Source organism: Pelobates fuscus, chromosome 3 (assembly GCF_036172605.1).
Source record: "Pelobates fuscus isolate aPelFus1 chromosome 3, aPelFus1.pri, whole genome shotgun sequence".
NCBI lineage: Eukaryota > Metazoa > Chordata > Amphibia > Anura > Pelobatidae > Pelobates > Pelobates fuscus.
Genome location: NC_086319.1, coordinates 6,444,762 through 6,471,301, shown reverse-complemented (window position 1 = coordinate 6,471,301; position 26,540 = coordinate 6,444,762). Strand labels below are relative to the sequence as shown.

General features: G+C 38.5%; 1 protein-coding gene across 1 annotated transcript in view; it reads left to right on the top strand.

The window, feature by feature from the left end:
* The window catches only part of GYS2 (glycogen synthase 2), a 128,691-nt gene that overhangs the window by 39,191 nt on the left and 62,960 nt on the right, over positions 1 to 26,540 (top strand). The window contains exons 5-10 of the mRNA XM_063446648.1: positions 5,799 to 5,943; positions 8,833 to 8,950; positions 9,198 to 9,318; positions 14,524 to 14,630; positions 21,540 to 21,599; positions 22,325 to 22,403. Of these exons, the coding sequence (XP_063302718.1) occupies positions 5,799 to 5,943; positions 8,833 to 8,950; positions 9,198 to 9,318; positions 14,524 to 14,630; positions 21,540 to 21,599; positions 22,325 to 22,403 (630 nt within the window). The remainder of the gene's footprint in view (positions 1 to 5,798; positions 5,944 to 8,832; positions 8,951 to 9,197; positions 9,319 to 14,523; positions 14,631 to 21,539; positions 21,600 to 22,324; positions 22,404 to 26,540) is intronic.

Sequence of the window (26,540 nt, the reverse complement as noted above, 5' to 3'; positions counted from 1 at the left end):
TATATAAAGGTATCATTGCGTACTGTAATACTCTGGGATTTATATATATAAAGGTATCATTGCATGCTGCAATACTCTGGGATTTATATATATAAAGGTATCATTGCATACTGCAATACTCTGGGATTTATATATATAAAGGTATCATTGCATACTGCAATACTCTGGGATTTATATATATAAAGGTAGCATTGCATACTGCAATACTCTGGGATTTATATATATAAAGGTATCATTGCATACTGCAATACTCTGGGATTTATATATATAAAGGTAGCATTGCATACTGCAATACTCTGGGATTTATATATATAAAGGTATCATTGCATACTGCAATACTCTGGGATTTATATATATAAAGGTAGCATTGCATACTGCAATACTCTGTGATTTATATATATAAAGGTATCATTGCATACTGCAATACTCTGGGACTTATATATATAAAGGTATCATTGCATACTGCAATACTCTGGGATTTATATATATAAAAGGTATCACTGCATACTGCAATACTCTGGTATTTATATATATATAAAGGTATCACTGCATACTGCAATACTCTGGGATTTATATATATAAAGGTATCACTGCATACTGTAATACTCTGGGATTTATATATATATAAAAGGTATCATTGCATACTGCAATACTCTGGGATTTATATATATAAAGGTAGCATTGCATACTGCAACACTCTGGGATTTATATATATAAAAGGTATCATTGCATACTGCAATACTCTGGGACTTATATATATAAAGGTATCATTGCATACTGCAATACTCTGGGATTTATATATATAAAAGGTATCATTGCATACTGCAATACTCTGGGATTTATATATATAAAAGGTATCATCGCATACTGCAATACTCTGGGATTTATATATATATAAATGGTATCATTGCATACTGCAATACTCTGGGATTTATATATATAAAGGTATCATTGCATACTGCAATACTCTGGGATTTATATATATATAAAGGTATCACTGCATACTGCAATACTCTGGGATTTATATATATAAAGGTATCACTGCATACTGTAATACTCTGGGATTTATATATATATAAAAGGTATCATTGCATACTGCAATACTCTGGGATTTATATATATAAAAGGTATCACTGCATACTGCAATACTCTGGGATTTATATATATAAAGGTATCATTGCATGCTGCAATACTCTGGGATTTATATATATAAAGGTATCATTGCATACTGCGATACTCTGGGATTTATATATATAAAAGGTATCATTGCATACTGCAATACGCTGGGATTTATATATATAAAGGTATCATTGCATACTGCAATACTCTGGGATTTATATATATAAAAGGTATCATTGCATACTGCAATACTCTGGGATTTATATATATAAAAGGTATCACTGCATACTGCAATACTCTGGTATTTATATATATATAAAGGTATCATTGCATACTGCAATACTCTGGGATTTATATATATATAAAGGTATCACTGCATACTGCAATACTCTGGTATTTATATATATATAAAGGTATCATTGCATACTGCAATACTCTGGGATTTATATATATAAAGGTATCATTGCATACTGCGATACTCTGTGATTTATATATATAAAGGTATCATTGCATGCTGCAATACTCTGGGATTTATATATATAAAGGTATCATTGCATACTGCGATACTCTGTGATTTATATATATAAAAGGTATCATTGCATGCTGCAATACTCTGGGATTTATATATATAAAGGTATCATTGCATACTGCGATACTCTGTGATTTATATATATAAAAGGTATCATTGCATGCTGCAATACTCTGGGATTTATATATATAAAAGGTATCATTGCATACTGCGATACTCTGTGATTTATATATATAAAGGTATCATTGCATGCTGCAATACTCTGGGATTTATATATATAAAGGTATCATTGCATACTGCGATACTCTGTGATTTATATATATAAAAGGTATCATTGCATGCTGCAATACTCTGGGATTTATATATATAAAAGGTATCATTGCATACTGCAATACTCTGGTATTTATATATATAAAGGTATCATTGCATACTGCAATACTCTGGGATTTATATATATAAAAGGTATCATTGCATACTGCAATACTCTGGTATTTATATATATAAAGGTATCATTGCATACTGCAATACTCTGGGATTTATATATATATAAAGGTATCACTGCATACTGCAATACTCTGGTATTTATATATATATAAAGGTATCATTGCATACTGCAATACTCTGGGATTTATATATATAAAGGTATCACTGCATACTGCAATACTCTGTGATTTATATATATAAAGGTATCACTGCATACTGCAATACTCTGGGATTTATATATATAAAAGGTATCATTGCATACTGCAATACTCTGGGATTTATATATATATATAAAGGTATCATTGTATACTGCAATACTCTGGGATTTATATATATATAAAGGTATCATTGCATACTGCAATACTCTGGGATTTATATATATATAAAGGTATCACTGCATACTGCGATACTCTGGGATTTATATATATAAAAGGTATCATTGCATACTGTAATACTCTGGGATTTATATATATATAAAAGGTATCATTGCATACTGCAATACTCTGGGATTTATATATATAAAAGGTATCACTGCATACTGCAATACTCTGGGATTTATATATATAAAGGTATCATTGCATGCTGCAATACTCTGGGATTTATATATATAAAGGTATCATTGCATACTGCGATACTCTGGGATTTATATATATAAAAGGTATCATTGCATACTGCAATACGCTGGGATTTATATATATAAAGGTATCATTGCATACTGCAATACTCTGGGATTTATATATATAAAAGGTATCATTGCATACTGCAATACTCTGGGATTTATATATATAAAAGGTATCACTGCATACTGCAATACTCTGGGATTTATATATATAAAAGGTATCACTGCATACTGCAATACGCTGGGATTTATATATATAAAGGTATCATTGCATACTGCAATACTCTGGGATTTATATATATAAAAGGTATCATTGCATACTGCAATACTCTGGGATTTATATATATATAAAGGTATCATTGCATACTGCAATACTCTGGGATTTATATATATATAAAGGTATCACTGCATACTGCAATACTCTGGTATTTATATATATATAAAGGTATCATTGCATACTGCAATACTCTGGGATTTATATATATAAAGGTATCATTGCATACTGCGATACTCTGTGATTTATATATATAAAGGTATCATTGCATGCTGCAATACTCTGGGATTTATATATATAAAGGTATCATTGCATACTGCGATACTCTGTGATTTATATATATAAAAGGTATCATTGCATACTGCGATACTCTGGGATTTATATATATAAAAGGTATCATTGCATGCTGCAATACTCTGGGATTTATATATATAAAAGGTATCATTGCATACTGCAATACTCTGGGATTTATATATATAAAAGGTATCATTGCATACTGCAATACTCTGGTATTTATATATATAAAGGTATCATTGCATACTGCAATACTCTGGGATTTATATATATATAAAGGTATCACTGCATACTGCAATACTCTGGTATTTATATATATATAAAGGTATCATTGCATACTGCAATACTCTGGGATTTATATATATAAAGGTATCACTGCATACTGCAATACTCTGTGATTTATATATATAAAGGTATCACTGCATACTGCAATACTCTGGGATTTATATATATAAAAGGTATCATTGCATACTGCAATACTCTGGGATTTATATATATATATAAAGGTATCATTGTATACTGCAATACTCTGGGATTTATATATATAAAGGTATCATTGCATACTGCAATACTCTGGGATTTATATATATAAAGGTATCATTGCATACTGCAATACTCTGGGATTTATATATATATAAATGGTATCACTGCATACTGCAATACTCTGGGATTTATATATATAAAAGGTATCACTGCATACTGCAATACTCTGGGATTTATATATATAAAGGTATCATTGCATACTGCAATACTCTGGGATTTATATATATAAAGGTATCACTGCATACTGCAATACTCTGTGATTTATATATATAAAGGTATCACTGCATACTGCAATACTCTGGGATTTATATATATAAAAGGTATCATTGCATACTGCAATACTCTGGGTTTTATATATATAAAAGGTATCATTGCATACTGTAATACTCTGGGATTTATATATATAAAAGGTATCATTGCATACTGTAATACTCTGGGATTTATATATATATATAAAGGTATCATTGCATACTACAATACTCTGGGATTTATATATATAAAAGGTATCATTGCATTCTGCGATACTCTGGGATTTATATATATATAAAAGGTATCATCGCATACTGCAATACTCTGGGATTTATATATATATAAAAGGTATCATCGCATACTGCAATATTATGAGATTTTGGCATCTTGTCTACGGGACTAATACGGCTAATCCAAACTACACTATTTGTATGTGTACATAAGGTCGGCAATATTCTGAAATTAAAAGTTCTTCCTGTGAAGAAACCTTTCACTCTTTAGTTTACTTTTCAAGCACTGTAATAAAAACAATGTAATGATGTAATGGTGACATTTCCGAGCATTCTGATAAATATCTCCGATTGTCTCGGCAGGGGTCCAGCAGGTCAGGATAGGGGGTGGGTGCGTTAATCCTGAAATTAATTGTTATACAAATTCACAAACATGTTTGTACTGAGATCTGATGGAATCAGTTGTGAGATGTGCCCTTTGTAAACTGACGGTCTGTAAAGGTTAAATATTGGACATTTCGGAGTTTGGTACATTGCAAGCGAATCACGTGTGTGACCTTCGTGGTGAGAGAATAGTCTGGGAGATGCTGTCATTCGATGACACAAACACAACAAACTCTGTGCACTGTGGCCTTTGGGCTGCGCTGACCTTTCCCGGCCAGGAGAAGCCTCATTAGGACTCCTGTAAGAGTCGATGTTATTAGCCACCCACTGCCATCATGGATTGTATTCCAGCTGGCCCCAGTACTGAGAGGGGGCCGACAATGTGAATCTTCATCCACAGCCAACAAAACTCCAAGCATGCATTCTGGGAGACAGACAATGTATACATTATAAAACATATTTTATTATTAGTGTAACGTTACACTGAATACACCCAGTCAATGTTAGTAAATACCGTTATATTGAGGATTCATCTTGTTTAGAATGGAAACAGACAGGACCGCATTATAGTCACTGCATTTATTCTTTGCAATTCTGTTGTGTAAATAATGTTCGAGAAATATTCCATTTGGAGAATATAAAGCAGTTTGATTTAGAGGTGGGTAGCTCAGTTGGTTAATCTACCAGCTGGAATATCATGATCTTAGGTTAGCCAGGGTAGCGGGTTCAGAGCCAGCTATGCCTTTTACTCTTCTAATACCAATAAAATGAGTTCAGACTGCGATAATGTCTGTTTACCAGCTGCTCCTTCAGTGAAAACATTGTTGTAAATCCCATTTGAGGAAGAAAGACTATATTATCAGTGTATTTATGTTCACTCTCTAACACTAGGGGGCATGCCTTGCATCTGTCACATACTGCCTGTTGTCACTTTAAAAAAGTGTCAATTCTCAGCACTGATCGAGAAAAACATGTCCGAAGATGTACGCCCTCTTTGTTTTTATCATATGAATAACAATCTTTTCATCTTAGAGTGTCTGTGTCAGTTAATGTTTTTTTTTATTTTTGTGCCAGTTTGATATAGATAGGGAGGCGGGCGAACGACAGATCTACCATCGCTACTGCATGGAGCGGGCCTCAGTGCACTGCGCGCATGTCTTTACCACCGTGTCTCAGATCACCGGCATCGAGGCGGAGCACATGCTGAAGAGAAAAGCAGGTGGGCTGTATCCTTCTTAACCCCACAGTGGTCCAGACATTAAAGGAACACTATAGGGTCAAGAACACAAATATGTATTCCTGACCCTATCTTGTTAAAACCACCTACTAGTCCCCCTTACTCCCCTCACCTCCCTAAATGTAGTAAAATCTTACTTGAATTCAAGTCTGCAGCTTCAAGTCTGCATGCGTGACATCACACGATGTAAATCACAAGGATTGATAGCAAATTCGTTAAAATCACAAACAAAACTACTTACAGTTTGATTCTGCTGTATAGAGTGATTGCTCCAACTGTCTTGCTGTCTCACAGCGCAGTGCCTTCATGTCTCCTAGTGTCTCAGTGTGCCCATGTGTCTGTGTCCCCATGTCTGTGTTCCCCAGTGTCCCCATGTCTGTGTCTCCCAAAATACCCCAGTGTCCTCATGTCTCTCTGTCTCCCAGGATCCCGCAGTGTCCCCATGTCTCTGTCTCTCCCAGGATCCCCCAGTATTCTCATGTCTCTGTATATCCCAGGATCCCTCAGTGTCCCTATGTATCTGTGTCTCCCAGGATCCCTCAGTGTCCCCATGTCTATGTGTCTCCCAGGAACCCCCAGTGTCCTCATGTCTATGTGTCTCCCAGGAACCCCCAGTGTCCTCATGTCTCTGTGTTCCCCAGTGTCCCCAAGTCTCTGTGTCTCCCAGCATCCTCCAGTCTCTCTGTGTCTCCCAGGATCCCCAGTGTCCTCATGTCTCTGTGTCTCCCAGGATCACTCAGTGTCCCCATGTCTATGTGTCTCCCAGGATCCCCCAGTGCCCCTATGTCTCTGTGTCCCCCAGGATCCCCTAGTGTCCCCATGTCTCTGCATCCCATAGGATCCCCCAGTGTCCCCATGTCTCTGTGTCTATCAGGATCCCCCAGTGTCCTCATGTCTCTGTGTCTCCCCGAATCCCCCAGTGTCTCTGTGTCACCCAGGATCCCCTAGTGTCCCCATGTCTCACAGGATTCCCCAGTGACCCCATGTCTCTGTTTCTCCCAGGATCCCCTAGTGCCCCCATGTCTCTGTGTCGCCCAGGATCTCCTAGTGTCCCCATGTCTCCCAGGATAACCCAGTGTCCCCATGTCTCTGTGTCTCCCAGGATCCCCCAATGCCCCCATGTCTCTGTGTCGCCCAGGATCTCCTAGTGTCCCCATGTCTCCCAGGATAACCCAGTGTCCCCATGTCTCTGTGTCTCCCAGGATCCCCCAGTGTCCCCATATCTCTGTGTCTCCCAGGATCCCCCAGTGTCCCCATATCTCTGTGTCTCCCAGGATCCTCCAGTGTCCTCATGTCTCCCAGGATAACCCAGTGTCCTCATGTCTCCCAGGATCCCCCAGTGTCCTCATGTCTCCCAGGATCCCCCAGTGTCCTCATGTCTATGTGTCTACCAGGATCCACAGTGTTACCTGTTACAGACTGTCCTCCCATTTGTCTCCTCCCATCCCTCACTTACCTGAGATGTAGGCTGTCTCTGCAGGCTGGGAGCTGCTGTCTGGACTCTCTGTGCTGTGTAGCTACTCCCCGGCGAATCAGTGAGTAGAGAGAAGCATGGGGGGATGCTATAACTACCTATCCCTGCCTCTCTCCACACACGCACAGCGCCACCTACTGGCACGCGCCGCTATTGCAGTCTAATATCAGTTAACACAAAAAAAATACCGGCATTTGTATTGCCTGTAATACTGCAATGCCGGCACCGGCCAGGCGGACTCAAATACCGGCTGTGCAGTAAAATACCAGCCAGGTGGCAACCCTACCCAAGAAGCACCTCTAGCAGCCATTTGAAATGTGGCCAGGGGAGGTATCACTAGGCTGTAATGTAAACACTGCATTTACTCTGAAAAGACAGTGTTTACTGCAAAAAGTCTGAAGGGAATGATTCTACTCACCAGGACAAATTCAATAAGCTGTATACCATACAATTAGCTGTATACCGTACAAGAAGCTGTATACCGTACAATTAGCTGTATACTGTACATTAAACTGTTTACCATACATTAATCTGTATACCGTACATTACGCTGTAAACTATACATTAGGCTGTATACTGTACAATAAGCTGTATTCTGTACAATAAGCTGTATACTACACAATAAGCTGTATACTGTACATTAAGCTGTATACTATACATTAAGCTGTATACTGTACATTACGCTGTATACTGTACATTAAGCTGTATACCGTACAATAACATGTATACTGTACATTAAGCTGTATACCGTACATTACGTTGTATGCTATACATTATGCTGTATACTGTACAATAAGCTGTAATCTGTACAATAAGCTGTATACTATACAATAAGCTGTATACCGTACATTAAGCTGTATACTGTACATTAAGCTGTATACCGTACAATAACATGTATACTGTACATTAAGCTGTATACTGTACATTACGTTGTATGCTATACATTATGCTGTATACTGTACAATAAGCTGTATACGATACAATAAGCTGTGTATCGTACATTATGCTGTATACCGTACATTGCGCTGTATACTATACATTATGCTGTATACTGTACAATAAGCTGTATACTATACAATAAGCTGTATACTATACAATAAGCTGTATACCGTACATTAAGCTGTATACTGTACATTAAGCTGTATACCGTACAATAACATGTATACTGTACATTAAGCTGTATACTGTACATTGCGCTGTATACTATACATTAGGCTGTATACTGTACAATAAGCTGTATACTATACAGTAGTTCTGGTGACTATAGAGTCCCTTTCATTGCCGTCCTGCCCATTATACATGTTCAGAATTATTCACTCACATACTTTGGAAACTCAGTATTCGTTTCTAATTAGTTATTTATCTATCTTACTAAATGTTGCTTTTACTTTTCTTAGATGTAATTACTCCAAACGGATTAAATATTAAGAAATTCTCAGCGATGCACGAGTTTCAGAACCTACACGCTATGTATAAAGCACGAATCCAGGAGTTTGTCCGAGGACATTTCTATGGGTAATGGAGTTTCTGATAAAAATAAATAAAACTGATAAAAATGTTATCATGGTGATGATTTCATCCCAAAATGTGAGTGGTCTCTCCTTCCATGCCACAGATTTCCACCGAATATCAGATTAATATTGTTATTTATTTATTTATAAAACTATCTGTCTATCTGTCTGTATATCTATTGTCCATCTGTCTTGTATAACCTAGAACATGACTTCTCCACATTAGACTTGTTCTCTGATCTCTTTTTCAGACACCTGGATTTTAATCTGGAAAAGACATTGTTTTTCTTCATTGCTGGAAGGTACGAGTACTCCAATAAGGGGGCAGATATATTCCTGGAGGCACTGTCACGGCTAAACTTCCTGCTCCGGGTACGATCCATTAATATTATGCTGCAACGCTCCACAATAAGTGAAAATATAATCATATCACACAATAAGGTGTTAGAGAAAATATAACCATATCGTACAATAAGGTGTTAGAGAAAATATAACCATATCGTACAATAAGGTGTTAGAGAAAATATAACCATATCATACATTAAGGTGTTAGAGAAAATATAACCATATCACACATTATGGTGTTAGAGAAAATATAACCATATCGTACATTAAGGTGTTAGAGGAAATATAACCATATTGCACATTAAGGTGTTAGAGGAAATATAACCATATCACACATTAAAGTGTTAGAGGAAATATAACCATATCGCACATTAAGGTGTTAGAGGAAATATAACCATATCACACATTAAAGTGTTAGAGGAAATATAACCATATCGTACATTAAGGTGTTAATGAAAATATAACCATATCGTACATTAAGGTATTAGAGATTGCAGAATATTAATGGTCATTTTGTTATGTTATACAGAGGTATTTCTTATTAGGTCTTATTATCGCATTATATAAAGTATAATTTCTTATTACAGATTGTGATAATTTTATTGTTTTATACAGAGGTATTTTATATTATAGATTGCGATCACTTTATCACGTTATACCAAGGTATTCCATTTAACAGATTGTAATATTTTTATCGTGTTATACCGAGGTATTCCATATTACAGATTGTAATATTTTTATCACGTTATACTGAGGTATTCCATATTACAGATTGTAATATTTTTATCGTGTTATACCGAGGTATTCCATATTACAGATTGTAATATTTTTATTGTGTCATACCGAGGTATTTCATATTACAGATTGTAATATTTTTATCGTGTTATACCGAGGTATTCCACATTACAGATTGTAATATTTTTATCACGTTATACTGAGGTATTCCACATTACAGATTGTAATATTTTTATCACGTTATACTGAGGTATTCCATATTACAGATTGTAATATTTTTATCGTGTTATACCGAGGTATTCCATATTACAGATTGTAATATTTTTATTGTGTCATACCGAGGTATTTCATATTACAGATTGTAATATTTTTATTGTGTTATACCGAGGTATTCCACATTACAGATTGTAATAATTTTTGTGTGCTATACCGAGGTATTCCACATTACAGTTTTTAATATTTTTATCACAATATACCGAGGTATTCCATATTACAGATTGTAATATTTTTATCACAAAATACAGAGGTATTCCATATTACAGATTGTAATATTTTTATCGTGTTGTACCAAGGTATTCCATATTATAGATTGTAATATTTTTATTGTGTTGTACCGAGGTGGTCTATATTACAGATTGTAATATTTTTATTGTGTTATACAGAGGTATTCCATATTACAGATTGTAATATTTTTATCTTGTTATACCGAGGTATTCCACATTACAGATTGTAATATTTTTATCGTGTTATACAGAGGTATTCCATATTACAGATTGTAATATTTTTATCTTGTTATACAGAGATATTCCATATTACAGATTGTAATATTTTTATCACAATATACCGAGGTATTCCATATTACAGATTGTAATATTTTTATTATGTTATACCGAGGTATTCCATATAACAGATTGTAATATTTTTATCACAATATACAGAGGTATTCCATATTACAGATTGTAATATTTTTATCGTGTTATACCGAGGTATTCCATATTACCGATTGTAATATTTTATCACAATATACCGAGGTATTCCACATTACCGATTGTAATATTTTTATCGTGTTATACCGAGGTATTCCACATTACAGATTGTAATATTTTTATCTTGTTATACCGAGGTATTCCATATTACAGATTGTAATATTTTTATCACAATATACCGAGGTATTCCATATATTACAGATTGTAATATTTTTATCACAATATACCGAGGTATTCCATATTACCGATAGTAATATTTTATCACAATATACCGAGGTATTCCATATGACAGATTGTAATATTTTTATCTTGTTATACAGAGATATTCCATATTACAGATTGTAATATTTTATCACAATATACCGAGGTATTCCATATTACAGATTGTAATATTTTTATCTTGTTATACAGAGATATTCCATATTACAGATTGTAATATTTTTATCACAATATACCGAGGTATTCCATATTACAGATTGTAATATTTTTATTATGTTATACCGAGGTATTCCATATAACAGATTGTAATATTTTTATCACAATATACAGAGGTATTCCATATTACAGATTGTAATATTTTTATCGTGTTATACCGAGGTATTCCATATTACCGATTGTAATATTTTATCACAATATACCGAGGTATTCCACATTACAGTATATAAAAAAAAGGGTAAGATTAGCGCTAATAATATAATGAACAGGCAGCGACCTTTTAGAGGGTAACCCTCTAACCCTCTATATAAAAGATACACAGTAAAGAGAGAGAAAGGTTGCGCCAAAAATAAAATAAGTAAAAAATTAAAAATAAAAATATAAAAATATAAGAATATAAAAATATATATAAAATACAGAATAATAGGTAAGTTCCAATGAGTGTCCGGAGATAAGATAGGTATAGTCACTAATTCCGCTGTGGGGGTAGGTTCTCTTGTAGTAGTTCCCACCGTCTCGTGATATGTAAAACACAAGGTGAAAGGACTAATCGTGCGGAGTGTATACACTTAATGTGACAGTATTAAAAATATATATGTTACACTCACATTTAGGTGAGCTATAGCCAGCTCAGGATTTGTAGGCATATAGCGGTATAATCCCCGCTTACAGGATATATTGGTGCTTGTCCTCCAAGGGGTTCGTCCAACTCTCAGGAGAAGAAGGAAATAAAAACAGCAGATAGTGCTCTCTGTTAATATTTAAAGGTGGTGAATAAAATAAGATAAAATATACTCACAAGTAAAGTGCAGGTCACACTGCACTTTAGAAATAGCGTTAGTGGTATAATCCCCACTTCAGGATATGTAGTATAAAAATGCCAGGAAAAAATAAATAAAATAAATAGTAATAATAGTGTGTAAAAAATGATAGTGGTACAAATATCTAACCAAAAATCATTTATTTTTAAATAACACAATATAAATAACCATTTAACGCGTTTCACCGCTGGGGCTTTATCAAAAATGGAATTCCACATTACAGATTGTAATATTTTTATCTTGTTATACCGAGGTATTCCATATTACAGATTGTAATATTTTTATCTTGTTATACCGAGGTATTCCATATTACAGATTGTAATATTTTTATTGTGTTATACCGAGGTATTCCATATTACAGATTGTAATATTTTTATCACAATATACCAAGGTATTCTATATATTACAGATTGTAATATTTTATCACAATATACCGAGGTATTCCATATTACAGATTGTAATATTTTTATCACAATATACCGAGGTATTCCATATTACAGATTGTAATATTTTATCACAATATACCGAGGTATTCCACATTACAGATTGTAATATTTTTATCACAATATACCGAGGTATTCCATATTACAGATTGTAATATTTTTATCTTGTTATACCGAGGTATTCCATATTACAGATTGTAATATTTTTATCTTGTTATACCGAGGTATTCCATATTACAGATTGTAATATTTTTATTGTGTTATACCGAGGTATTCCATATTACAGATTGTAATATTTTTATCTTGTTATACCGAGGTATTCCATATTACAGATTGTAATATTTTTATCTTGTTATACCGAGGTATTCCATATTACAGATTGTAATATTTTTATTGTGTTATACCGAGGTATTCCATATTACAGATTGTAATATTTTTATCTTGTTATACCGAGGTATTCCATATTACAGATTGTAATATTTTTATTGTGTCATACCGAGGTATTCCATATTACAGATTGTAATATTTTTATCTTGTTATACCGAGGTATTCCATATTACAGATTGTAATATTTTTATTGTGTTATACCGAGGTATTCCATATTACAGATTGTAATATTTTTATCTTGTTATACCGAGGTATTCCATATTACAGATTGTAATATTTTTATCTTGTTATACCGAGGTATTCCATATTACAGATTGTAATATTTTTATTGTGTTATACCGAGGTATTCCATATTACAGATTGTAATATTTTTATCACAATATACCGAGGTATTCTGTATATTACAGATTGTAATATTTTATCACAATATACCGAGGTATTCCATATTACAGATTGTAATATTTTTATCTTGTTATACCGAGGTATTCCATATTACAGATTGTAATATTTTTATCTTGTTATACCGAGGTATTCCATATTACAGATTGTAATATTTTTATCTTGTTATACCGAGGTATTCCATATTACAGATTGTAATATTTTTATTGTGTTATACCGAGGTATTCCATATTACAGATTGTAATATTTTTATTGTGTTATACCGAGGTATTCCATATTACAGATTGTAATATTTTTATCTTGTTATACCGAGGTATTCCATATTACAGATTGTAATATTTTTATCTTGTTATACCGAGGTATTCCATATTACAGATTGTAATATTTTTATCTTGTTATACCGAGGTATTCCATATTACAGATTGTAATATTTTTATCTTGTTATACCGAGGTATTCCATATTACAGATTGTAATATTTTATCACAATATACCGAGGTATTCCATATTACAGATGGTAATATTTTTATTGTGTTATACCGAGGTATTCCATATTACAGATTGTAATATTTTTATCACAATATACCGAGGTATTCCACATTACTGATATAATTAATTATCTAATTATCATTGCTTATTGTCCCTAATAGACCTTGTTTGCGTTGCATTTATAATCTCGTGTCAGCACTTTTATTGTGATCTGTATAATTTTTTCGTAGTAGAATGAAAGCTACCTGGTATTTCTGCCTCTGCTAATCAAGTTTAACAAACTGAAGAAAAATTGAACAAAAAAATAATAACAAGATCTAGTTTTTGTTTCCGGCTACTTGTCAATTCCCATTTATGGACATAAACCTCCTTCTGTAGCCCATCCGCAGTAGAAGGATCCTTCTTCTAATGACATTTGTGCAGATTACAGGAAGTGGTTTGTAACTGTGTCATAACTGGCTCCCCCGACGGATTATAAAACGTTAATTAGCAGGAGGAAGACCTTATTTGTGTAATATTTCTATCTGTAATGTTCACAGGTTCACCGAAGTGATGTGACTGTTGTGGTGTTTTTTATTATGCCAACAAAGACGAACAATTTCAACGTAGAGACTTTGAAGGGACAAGCGATTAGAAAGCAACTATGGTGAGTCGTCACAATAAATTTTTACAGTGCCCAATCTGCCCGCCTTATATCAGATTTATTTGCCTTAAACATAGCGCATCGTCATTGTAGCGGAACCCGGGTCACCCAACTGGTTACCTCTGCTAATTCCTCCTCTCAGCCAGATTGGAACCATTAAATATGCAAGCATCCATTATTATTATTATTATTATTAATAATATTATTTTATAATTGATATAGCGCTAGAAAATTCCATAGCGCTGTACAATGGGTGGACTAACAGATACGTAATTATTATTATTATTATTGGATTATTAAAAATATTATTATTCTCAGGTTCATTCGGTAGACTGTGTTCTTATAAACTTTTATTCTTGTTTTATTCGTATACCGAACCGCTCCACGAGCTACCAGACCGTATGCTGCTTGTTAACCTCCATCACCCCTGTCAACACCTCATTATCACTGGTAACCGCAGTGTTCTAAAGGGTCGGCTGGGTGGTCGCCATGCATATGCACAAACACGTGGTGGCGGCCACTTTGAGCCGCGAACGCGGGCAGCGGTGTTTGATTGTCGATTACATGTAACTCAAATCGGACACTCGACCTCACGAACACCGCTGAATTTCCATTCCTGCCTGCGTTTGTTTCTATACATCTGAAAGGAATACTATTCGGTGGGAGCATACTCCCGAATGAGGGGCACGTAATCAGCATATGGGGTAAGAATCATGTTCGGTATTTTGGACATTTCGTACCCCGAAAGAGACGGTCAAAACTTTGCCCTGGTGGCGTTTCGACTGTATTCGTGGGATCTGAGCGCTTTTCGGATATGTTGGGCGCTCAGATCCAGGCTATCCGGGGATGTAACAATTGAGCGGGTACAATGTTGCTTTTATGTATTTTTATGTTTTTTCATATTTGTTGTATTTTTGCTGAGTCACAGTGACAATGTATTTTATGAGAAATTGTGGGTGTGTTTGGGGGCGTATACAATGTATTCATTTTCTGTATAAAAGTGGGCCTTTTGGCCGGATTAAAGACATTCTACTCCCCAGCATTAAGCCTCGGCTCATGTTTGGGGAACCTGTTATATGAATAGCAAAGAAAAAAGTGCGCTGTGCCTTTAAGTGATTTCTGCATACATTAATGTGCATATACTCATACAAAAACGTTTTGCAAGTGTAAAATCTTTATACCCTATATAGTGTATTAACAAAGTGACCAAGTGATACAAGTGCAAAAAATACAAAGCACTTACGTAGACAACTTTTAAAAAAGGGGGGACATATATCTTCCAAGATGTTGTATGTCTCAGGAGGTAAAACAGAGGAGATAAAAAGAAAGAAAAAAAATACATAGTGTAAAACTGTCAAAAAAGCGAAGAAATGGTATAAAAATAAACCAATCAACTCACAAAAGTGGAGCAGTAGAAGTCTGTTCTCACTGTAATAGCCCAGAAAATATCAGAATGCAGGACAGCAGCTGGATCATTTTCAAACCTTTACTAGCAGCATACAATAAAAATCACGTTGGCTCCGTCCTTGTATGGCCAGTCCTCAGACCCTTGTTGAACTTCTGCAGTATGTTCGGGCACTGGAACACGGCGCAAGGCTTCCAAAGGATACGGGCTCACTCGGTGCGTCCTGACGTCGTGCGTCTGACAGCGTGATGACGCGTTTCGCCTGGATGGCTTCTTCGGATCATGTTTCTGGGTCTGGTCTCTATGTGGATTTATTTAATTCTATTGATTTGTAATTAGCAGCATTTGTGATGATTGGTTTTGATTCAGAAAGTCCTTAATGAATCTTATTATAAAAACTTTGAAGGGCATATCGCCTAAACGTCTTTCTTGGATCTGTATCAAATATTTGCACACACATTCCGACACAATCCAATATAATTCAAGATTAAGCCAAAGTTAAAATGACAATATTAAAAATAGCACGGCATAATTCTTATAGTGAACAAACAAAGAGCATATTTTTTCAAAACCCTCAGAGGTATATACTGGGTCTATAAGTCAGGGTTTGGAAAGGCATATTGCCTAAATATCTCATTCTTGGATGTAAAAAAAAAAATCTCATATTGTCAACAACCAATTGACCAGGAGCAATAATTAAAATACATTAAACACTTATATAAAGACTCTAAGAACATATATACATTCATTTAAAAAAATCGATAAAACTATAATTGAATCCATAAACATAAAAATACAGAACTATACACGTCACCTACTTGAAAAAAGGGGGAAAGGGAAAAGAAAATCATTATACAAATATATTACAAAAAATGAAAACAGATCGAATTCACTATTTAATCCTTTTGGTTGTAAAGGTTGTAATCTGTTCACCCATCTAATCTCTTCTTTCCCTTTATCTAAAATATAATTTCCTCCTCTCCATGATTTTCTCACAATTTGAATCCCTAAGAAGATTAGTCCACTAGGGTCCTGGTTATGTCATCTTTTAAAGTGTGCGGACACACTATGTTGTTCAAAGCCTTTTTTGATATTATTGACGTGTTCATAGATACGTTTATGAAGGGGGCGAATAGTTCGGTCGACGTATTGTAGCCCACATGGGCAAATTAAAAGATAAATAACATTTCTGCTAAAACAAGTCATAAAATCTTTAATATAAAAATCATCTTGCTTGTATTTTGTTTTAAACGTATTTATACTTTCCAACAACCTATTTTTGCTACATTTGCAGCCTACACACTTACCACAAGAGTAAAAGCCTTCTTTATTATTAGTTTAAAAAGTTTTCGGGATTTCTGCCTTGGGATGATTAAACGTTAACATTCGTTTTAAATCAGGGGCTCCTCTGAACGTAATAGCAGGTTTATTTGGAATTATATTAGCTAATCCTCTATCCTTTCTCAAAAGGTGCCAGTGCTTGTTAATTCTATATTTAATTCTTTTATGATCATTATTAAAGTCAAAAACCAAACGTACCGAGTTCAAATCCAAAGATAATGCTTTCCTGGTCTAGCTTCTTGACCTCTTCCAATGCTTCAGTTAATAGCTGGTTAGGATATTGTTTCTGAGAGAATTTATTTAAAATGATATTGGCTTGTTCTTCAAAAATCTCATTTTCTGTGCAATTTCTCCTTATTCTCTGTAGTTGTCCTTTTGGAATATTGTGGGTTTTTTTTGCACTTTATTGTATCACTTGGTCACTTTGTTAATACACTATATAGTGTATAAAGTTTTTACACTTGCAAAATGTATTTGTATCAGTATGAGGCAGTATTTGTATGAGGCACAGCGCACATTTTTCTTTTCTATTGGTATACAGAGTGTTTTCTTGAGCTATTTTACACTTAATTAGTGCTGCTTGCCTTTTATGGTATTATTTTTTACTTGTAATTATTCACTAGCGCCTTTAATTACTTGATATTTTTTGCACTTTGAACCTGCTATATAGGCTATTATCACCCTTATTACTGCTTTTTGGATTACCGCTATTTGTAACCGCTACTGGAACCAGTGTTGCTACAGCAGAGTCCATTACCGGGGTAAAAGGACACCTCTGGCGGTGAAACCCGTACTCTACCACAGGTTGCTAGAAAAGTATTCCCTGAGAGCCTATTTTTGACAGTTGCAGCAGAGGAGTCACGGGGGGGAAGAGGGGGTGAATTCAAACCCACTAACAGTTTAAATGATATGCTTTCCTGAACAAGTGAGTTTTCTAAGATTTTTTGAAGGAGTGGAGGCTGGGTGAAAGTCTAACGGAGAAGGGAAGGGAGTTCCAGAGAAAAGGTGCAGCTCTGGAGAAGTCTTGAAGGCGAGCATCAGAGGTGGGAGTACGGACAGAGGATGGACGTAGGTCTTCAGCAGAGCGCAGGGGTCTAGACGGGACATACTTGTGTATTAGGTAGGTAGGTTGGAGCTGCATTATATAGAGACTTGTAAGCAAGCACCAGAATTTTAAATTGAGCCCTATATCTTACGGGAAGCCAATGCGGGGACTGACAGAGGGGGGGAGGCGTGGGAGATGCGGGCAGACAGGAAAATGAGCCATTGCCGCCGCATTCATAATAGATTGCAGCGGTGCAATCTGGGAACACGTAAGACCATTGAGAAGGGGATTGCTGTTGAGGCGAGAAAGGACAACATCATGCACCAGCACTTTAGCTGCGTCTGGTGTTAAAAAGGGGAAGATGCAAGCAATGTTTTTGAGATGGAAGCGGCAGGATTTGGCAATCGACTGGACATGAGGGGTGAAGGAGAGGTTGGAGTCAAAGAGTACACCTAGGCAGCGAGCCTGCGAGGTAGAGGTGATGGTGGCACCGTTGACTTTGAGACAGACAGACATAGGAGTAGCAACACTTGAGGGAGGAAAGACAAGATATTCTGTTTTGGACAGGTTGAGTTTAAGGAAGTGAGCAACCATCCAGTTGGAAATCACGGAGAGGCAGTCAGAAACACGAGTCAAGATGGGTGGAGAGAGATCAGGAGAGGACAGGTAGATTTGTGTGTCATCTGCATATAAATGATAATGGAAGCCAAAGGAGATGATGAGTTTACCAAGGGAGGCAGTGTAGACTGAGAAGAATAGGGGACCAAGGACAGAACCTTGGGGAACGCCAACAGAGAGGGGTTGGGGAGAAGAGGAAGAGCCAGAAGAAGAAACACTGAAAAAGTGCAGGGAGAGATAGAAGGAGCACCAGGAGAGAGTAACAAGACAAAACATATTTCTGGGAGTCAACTGATTTTTGTTCAGGCCACACATGGCTTTTATGCACACACCCCTAACATGGGGTCTTCAATACAACATTACATGGTTTTCCTTCCTGGGGTCCTTTGTGCCTGAGAGATAATCGCGTGAGAAAAACTATAATTCAATTATCTCTCAGGTACAGAAAAACCTATAGAAACTATACAGTACCCGAAAAGTAGCCCCATCATAATTAGGTACCCCACAACATGTACATCCCCTGATAGTTCTGATCTGAGTGTATAATCTGGCCAAGAATCACTCAGATCCGTTCAGTAGAATTGGATTGACACTCTGTTTGGGGTTCCTGTGTGAAAAACCATGCATGGGATTCTCTTGATTTCGGAGAATGAATGCTCCCCCGATCGTCGTTTGCATAGTTGGTCGGGAAATGGAACGGGTAGCAGTATAACCTTTACCAGGGTTTGTGTGAGTGCCTAGCTAAAAAGAGTTCCAGGCACTCGACGACCAAGTGCCGCTGCCCACGTTTGTGAGATAAAATGGCCACCACTCTTCTGCCGACCATGTGCATTCAGTTATACGAAATTGTGGCCACCCAAGGGAAGCATTTATTAATTACTTCCCTTGTGTTTTCACACTTGTTATGTCATTCTTAAGTGAGAATGCTCTAATGGGGTACCAGGTTGGTCCTCGTTCGGGAGTCGCATGTAAAGTGTTCAGATACCATAACTCCAAAACGGATAAAAGGTAAAATACACAAAATTAGCGGTATGTTCTGCCACAGCCATGTTACTGGCTGCCTGGTGATGTCTACGTTTCTACCAACCCATTTCAGATTCCCTGTCATTTATTGTAACGCACAGGCTTCCTTTAATTTAATCTGGGGTAACGTAAATACATTTACAGCACTGGTAGGATAATACAGCTGGTTAATGCGACAACTATAATAAGCTGTTTAAACCTGCTCCTCCTGCCCCTTGAGTAGTCTAGAACTGAGCTAATATGTTATTGTCCTATTGCACCTTGAGTAATCTGGAACTGAGCTTAATGTATCATTTATTGTACTTTTTGTTAGGATTAAAATTGATCCAATACGCAGTGTTAGTATCACACTTAGGAATAAGGATGACGACTAACCGGACTTAACGTACCAGAAAATAGTCGAAATACTAGCCTAGGTCAGGAACACAGAATGAAACACAGTTGCAAAGAATAGCCAATAGTCAGGGATACCAGAATTCAGTGAAGTCAGAACGAACCCAAAGTCAATAACCAAAGAAACACGATCAGGAACACACTCTCGGATAACCAGCAAAGGGAAACCACGACAGGGTAATGACTAGATGAAATGAGTGAGTTTAAATATCCCTCTCGTGAATCCGATTGGCCATATCTGTCCTTTGACCCCAAAACATGCGCGCGCGTCCTCTGCGTGATGTCATCCGCACGTTGACGTCGCTACTATCGTGAACAGACCTGGGGCTACATAACAGTGTGGATCCGCAGCGGCCAGCGTCCACTGGCATGTCACAAATGACCAGTCTTATGGCATAGGATCGCCGAGCAACACTTCTCCTATTCCTGATTTTTATTGTGCATAGCAAATGGAGAGGATGTAAACATGACACTTTTGCCCCTTGAGTAATCTAGAACTGAGCTAAATGTATCTTTTATTGTCCTCCTGCCCTTTGAGTAATTTAGAACTGAGCTAAATGTATCCTTTTTGTCCTCGGCAGCTTGAGTAATCAGAAAATGAACTAAATGTATCTTTCATTGTACTCCTGACCCTTGAGTAATCTGGAACTGAGCTAAATGTATATGTTATTGTCCTCCTGCACCTTGAGTAGTCTGGTACTGAGCTAAATGTATCTTTTCTTGTCCCCCTGCCCCTTGAGTAGTCTGGAACTGAGCTAAATGTATCTTTTCTTGTCCCCCTGCCCCTTGAGTAGTCTGGAATTGAGCTAAATGTATCTTTTCTTGTCCTCCTGCGCCTTGAGTAGTCTAGAACTGAGCTAAATGTATCTTTTTTGTCCTCCTGCGCCTTGAGTAGTCTGGAACTGAGCTAAATGTATCTTTTATTGTCCTCCTGCCTTTTGAGTAATCTAGAACTGAGCTAAATGTATCTTTTTTGTCCTCCTGCGCCTTGAGTAGTCTGGAACTGAGCTAAATGAATATTTTCTTTTCCTCCTGCCCATTGAGTAATCGGGAACTGAGCTAAATGTATCTTTTACTGTATTTCTAGGGACACGGCACATTCTGTCAAAGAAAAGTTTGGCAAGAAACTCTACGAGGCTCTGCTACGGTAAATATTACTGGCCAAACCGAATGTTATGATACCCAGAGTTGCCACGTCAGTTCTCTCCGACTGATTCACATTGAGACTTTAGTCAATTACACAGTACACAACTCCAGTTACCTTCAAGACGTCCCAAAATCTGCAGTTCTCACCAAACAGAGTGACCTTGAAAATCAGAGGTCAGACTGCGTTCACTACAGGGAATAAATACCCCAGAAAATGGCACACATGGAAATCAATGGAATGTCCGTTTATAATTGCCCCAGAATGGCTCATTAGATAGAACAGGGCTTCCGTTGTTTGGGGAGAACTTTGATGCATTACATTACAATAGCCATCCATACGTTATTCGTGTCCATAGTCCATTTCACTCTCTGTTTCTCCATTCTTCCCATCGTACAAAAAGTCAGATCCACTAGCCTCACCTCCTCTTGTGTTCCTTTACCCCTTCTTTGTTATATTCTGTCTGTCATTAATTGTTTCCAAATATCCCCATTCTATAATTGTACAGCGCTGCAGAATATGTTGGCACTATATAAATGATAATAATAATTCTCTATCCTGAGAACATCAGCCCATTACCTGTCTATATCTGGTTTCCATTGGGCCCCTTCAATATCCAATACACAGTAATCAGAGAGATTTATCAAACAGGAGTGATGGCTTAAGCTGTCATTGAAGGTTTTTGTGATATATGTTCCCCTCCAGACACTGTGCCTTTATTTTCTCAGGGGTGAAATTCCAGATTTAAATAAGATTCTGGATCGAGACGACCTGACAATCATGAAAAGGGCCATTTTCTCTACTCAGGTAGGTGATTGTACACTACACAGGTGTGAAATATTGCGGAGTCAGATGATTCTAGATCTCCCCCACCTGCACCGTGTCCTAGTGACAATGTGAAGGCCTGTTTGAGAACTCAGAGTAATAAAGTATTATCTGGGCCTCGGGAGTGCTGGTGGGATCTGGTCGAAGATGAAAGGAGTGATGTATGACGTTCATTGCTGCTGGTCCATCTTAAAGGTCAACTGTCCCATCCCCAGAGTTTTCATATTATGTTTTACGAGGCGTGAGTGAAAAATAAAATGAAATGCAGAAACTACATCTCTTTATTCTGTAACTGGGCACCTCCATCTTAGCTCCATGTCAATCATTGTAATAACTCCGCCCATTACACTTTGCAGTCAGCACAGAGAGAGCCACCTCCATCTTAGCTCCCTGTCAATCATTGTAATAACTCCGCCCATTACACTTTGCAGTCAGCACAGAGAGAGCCACCTCCATCTTAGCTCCCTGTCAATCATTGTAATAACTCCGCCCATTACACCTTGCAGTCAGCACAGAGAGAGCATACAGAGAGGAGGAGAAATGAAACAATGTTTGTCTCTTCTCTTCATTTGCATTGTGTGCCCTACTATGCCTACTATGCCTTGTTTGAACTGGGATACGATTGTGACGGTACAATCTGTTACTCCGTCAAGTATTCCCTTCTTCCCATAAAAGAAATTCACCCAATATTCCACGAGTAGAAATATCCCTGGAATCGCCGAATAATCCACACATGAGCCAAAGCTTAATGCTGGAACAAGACTGATTTACTGGCACACAGAACCCACAATCCACGCAACACAAAACTCCTCCTCTGGGCCAGGCCAGATAACTGAGCTTCCACAATACACAAAGCTCAATTATCTGCTGGCCAGAAACACCACAATTCATAACAATTCCAGAAACACACTTTCCATAAGACATACAATTATACTCTTAGTGTGGCAAAACCGACCTCGCCACGTGTCCTTGGAGGGGGCTGATTGCCCGCCTCTTGCCTTTGGACTATGGACCAGACTTTATGGGAATGTGATACCCCAGATAGCTATACCATGGAGCCTATTCATATAATGAAAGACTATGGGAAAGACTTTAGCTCCATGGCAATTGTACTGTGTGAGTAGGACCTGCGCGCTATTCGGTAGTTTTGTGCGTGCAGATCCCAGCTATCTGGGGATAGGTGAAATGTCTGTGTGTTATGTGTAAATGTGACTTTATGTATTTTAAAGTGTTTTATGTTGTTTTGCAACCATGTGGTTAATGGAGTCTGCCTTTAGTCCTGGGTAATTGGATTACTTCTCCAATTAACTCCAGGGCAGAAGGGAGGAAACCAGGGTGCATTGTGGGGATGTTTTTCTGCCAGCCAGAAAGGAACAAAAGATACTTTTAGTAACTTTTGAACCCCTGGTCGGATTCATGCCATTTTTTAACATATTGTTCCCCTGAATGGATTGATTGTGGATATGTATTTTTATGTGAATGTGATGTATGGTTTTAAAATTATGAAAGTTGTGTAAAAGTATATTTTACACTGTATGCATAATGGGATTATGTGTCACACTAAGGGGAGGGGATGTGTGGGAGGTAACATTTATGTCATTGGTTCTTCTATGCCTCCCCCTGGGTGTGGCCTGTATGTGTGAGTTGGAAATAAAAGCCAGGCTGGATGAGCCAGTCCAGAGTTCCTGTTTTACCCTCAAAGTGATGTGTCGTCTCATTATTGGGGGAAGGATTTATTGCATGCAGTTCCAGTTGACTGCTAGGAGTACAAGCCTATTCGTATGGTTCCTATTCAATGGTCTACAGCATTCATATGCTTGGGAGAATTTAAAGGTTTCTCTGATTCGGTGATTGTGGTGTCTGCCAGAGTGCTTGGAGTCCTCAGGAAGCACTAGGAGCATCCATTAACGGAGGTACCAAGTCGGGGTGCCAGGTGATCCGTTACATTGGTGGCAAGCGGTGGGATGGCGTCCTAGTGCGAGGTAAAGCAGCTCAGAGACACTGTTTGGATTTACAAATTGAGGGCAACGCTAGCACTCGTGCAGCGCCCCTGGGAGCAGACTAGTATGGAAGGTTCTGGCTCTGGAGATGATTGGCTGGCCGAGGTGAGGCAGCGAGTGGCCGAGTATGGGGATGATATACCCATGGAGACACGCCGAGTGATCTGGAACCAGGTCATGGCCGAGCGAAACACAAGGCTGGACCGAGAATTCCGGTTGGCGAAAGAGAGGAAGTATGCTCAGCAGCAGGAGCGTTACAGCAGCCGAGTAGAGGCTGCATCCGAGGAGGTTAGCCGTCTTTCCCTGAGGCGGCGGGTGGAACCTGAAGTGGGGGTCCTCATAGACTGGTCCTGTGAGGAACCACAACTGGCAGGTAGAGATGGGACCAAGGTCTCTCCACCGGGATGCTGGGCAGCCGGCCCAGATCCCCAGCAGCAGCCAGAGTTGCCAGGTGGGGAAGCAGGTGGCCCTTACTCACAAATGTTGAGGGGCCTCACGGATTGGTCCTGGGAAGACCCACAGATGGCAGGTGGAGATGGGACTGCGGTCTCTCTACCGGCCTTACAGGGATGCTGGGCAGTCGGCCCAGATCCCCAGCGGCAGTGTGCGTTACAGGGAGCTGAAGGTGCCGTTCTTGCTCCTCAGCGGCAGTCTACGGTGCAGGGAGAGGAGCCTGTTATCCCCTCTCCCCAGCGGTTGAAGGTGTGTAAGGGAGAGGAGTTTGTTATTCCCTCTCCCCAGCGGCAGCACAGCTCACCAAGGGGAGACAGTAAGCCCCTCACCAGCGCAGATGTGACCGTGGTCTCTGCGCCCTGCCTACAGGGAGTACAGAGGGTCAGCCCTGCTCCCCAGCGGCTGAAAGTGTGTAAGGGAGAGGAGTTTGTTACCCCCTCTCCCCAGCGGCAGCTTAGCACACCAAGGGGAGACAGTAAGCCCCACACCAGCGCAGATGGGACCGTGGTCTCTGCGCCCAAGTTACAGGGAGCTGAAGGGGCCGTCCTCCCTCCCCAGCGGCAGTGTGATTTGTTGGGAATTGGGAGCCCAGTCTCCATTCCCCAGCGGCAGAGTATCCAGCAGGGAATGGAGAGCCCAGCCCCCTTTCCCCCTCAGCAGGACTCTGTGCTGGGAGGAGAGACAGTCGGTCTCCCTCCACAGAGACGGGAAGTATGTATGGGAGAGGATATTGTTACCACCTCTCCCCAGCGGCGGATCATTAATGTACAGGGAATAGAGAGCCCAGTCTCCATTCCCCAGCGGCAGAGTGTTCTAATGGGAGAGGAGCTGGTTACCACCTCTCCCCAGCGGCAGCTTAATGTACCAGGGGGAGACTGTAAGCCCCACACCTGTGCAGATGGGACAGTGGTCTCTGCACTTCCAGCACAGGGGGTAGGGACGGTCGGTCCTGCCCCCCCACGACAGGGCTGTTTAGCCAAAGGGGAGACAGTCTGTCTCCAGCAGCAGAGCTGTGTACCCAGAGGGGAGACGGTCGGTCTCCCCCTCCCACAACCAGGCTCCAATCAGGCTACTTCAGTGGTAGCGCTGGCACCAGGGCAGAGTACCGCTGGTCTCTGCCCACTCAGCAACCCACCAAGGCAGACTACCAGTCCCCCACACAGCCGTGGTGAGGCACCTGGACCTGGACAAAGTTCTCCTCTACCCAGGTGTAGTAACCAGTTATTGTGGGTGGGAGGTACTGCTGTTTGTGCTTCATGGGTGGGTTGCTGGACTAACCAGGGCACTGACCGGCAGGAGGTCAGATACCCTGTTAGTCTGGGGGGTAAAGGGGAGAAGTGTGGCAAAACCGACCTCGCCACGTGTCCTTGGAGGGGGCTGATTGCCCGCCTCTTGCCTTTGGACTATGGACCAGACTTTATGGGAATGTGATACCCCAGATAGCCATACCATGGAGCCTATTCATATAATGAAAGACTATGGGAAAGACTTTAGCTCCATGGCAATTGTACTGTGTGAGTAGGACCTGCGCGCTATTCGGTAGTTTTGTGCGTGCAGATCCCAGCTATCTGGGGATAGGTGAAATGTCTGTGTGTTATGTGTAAATGTGACTTTATGTATTTTAAAGTGTTTTATGTTGTTTTGCAACCATGTGGTTAATGGAGTC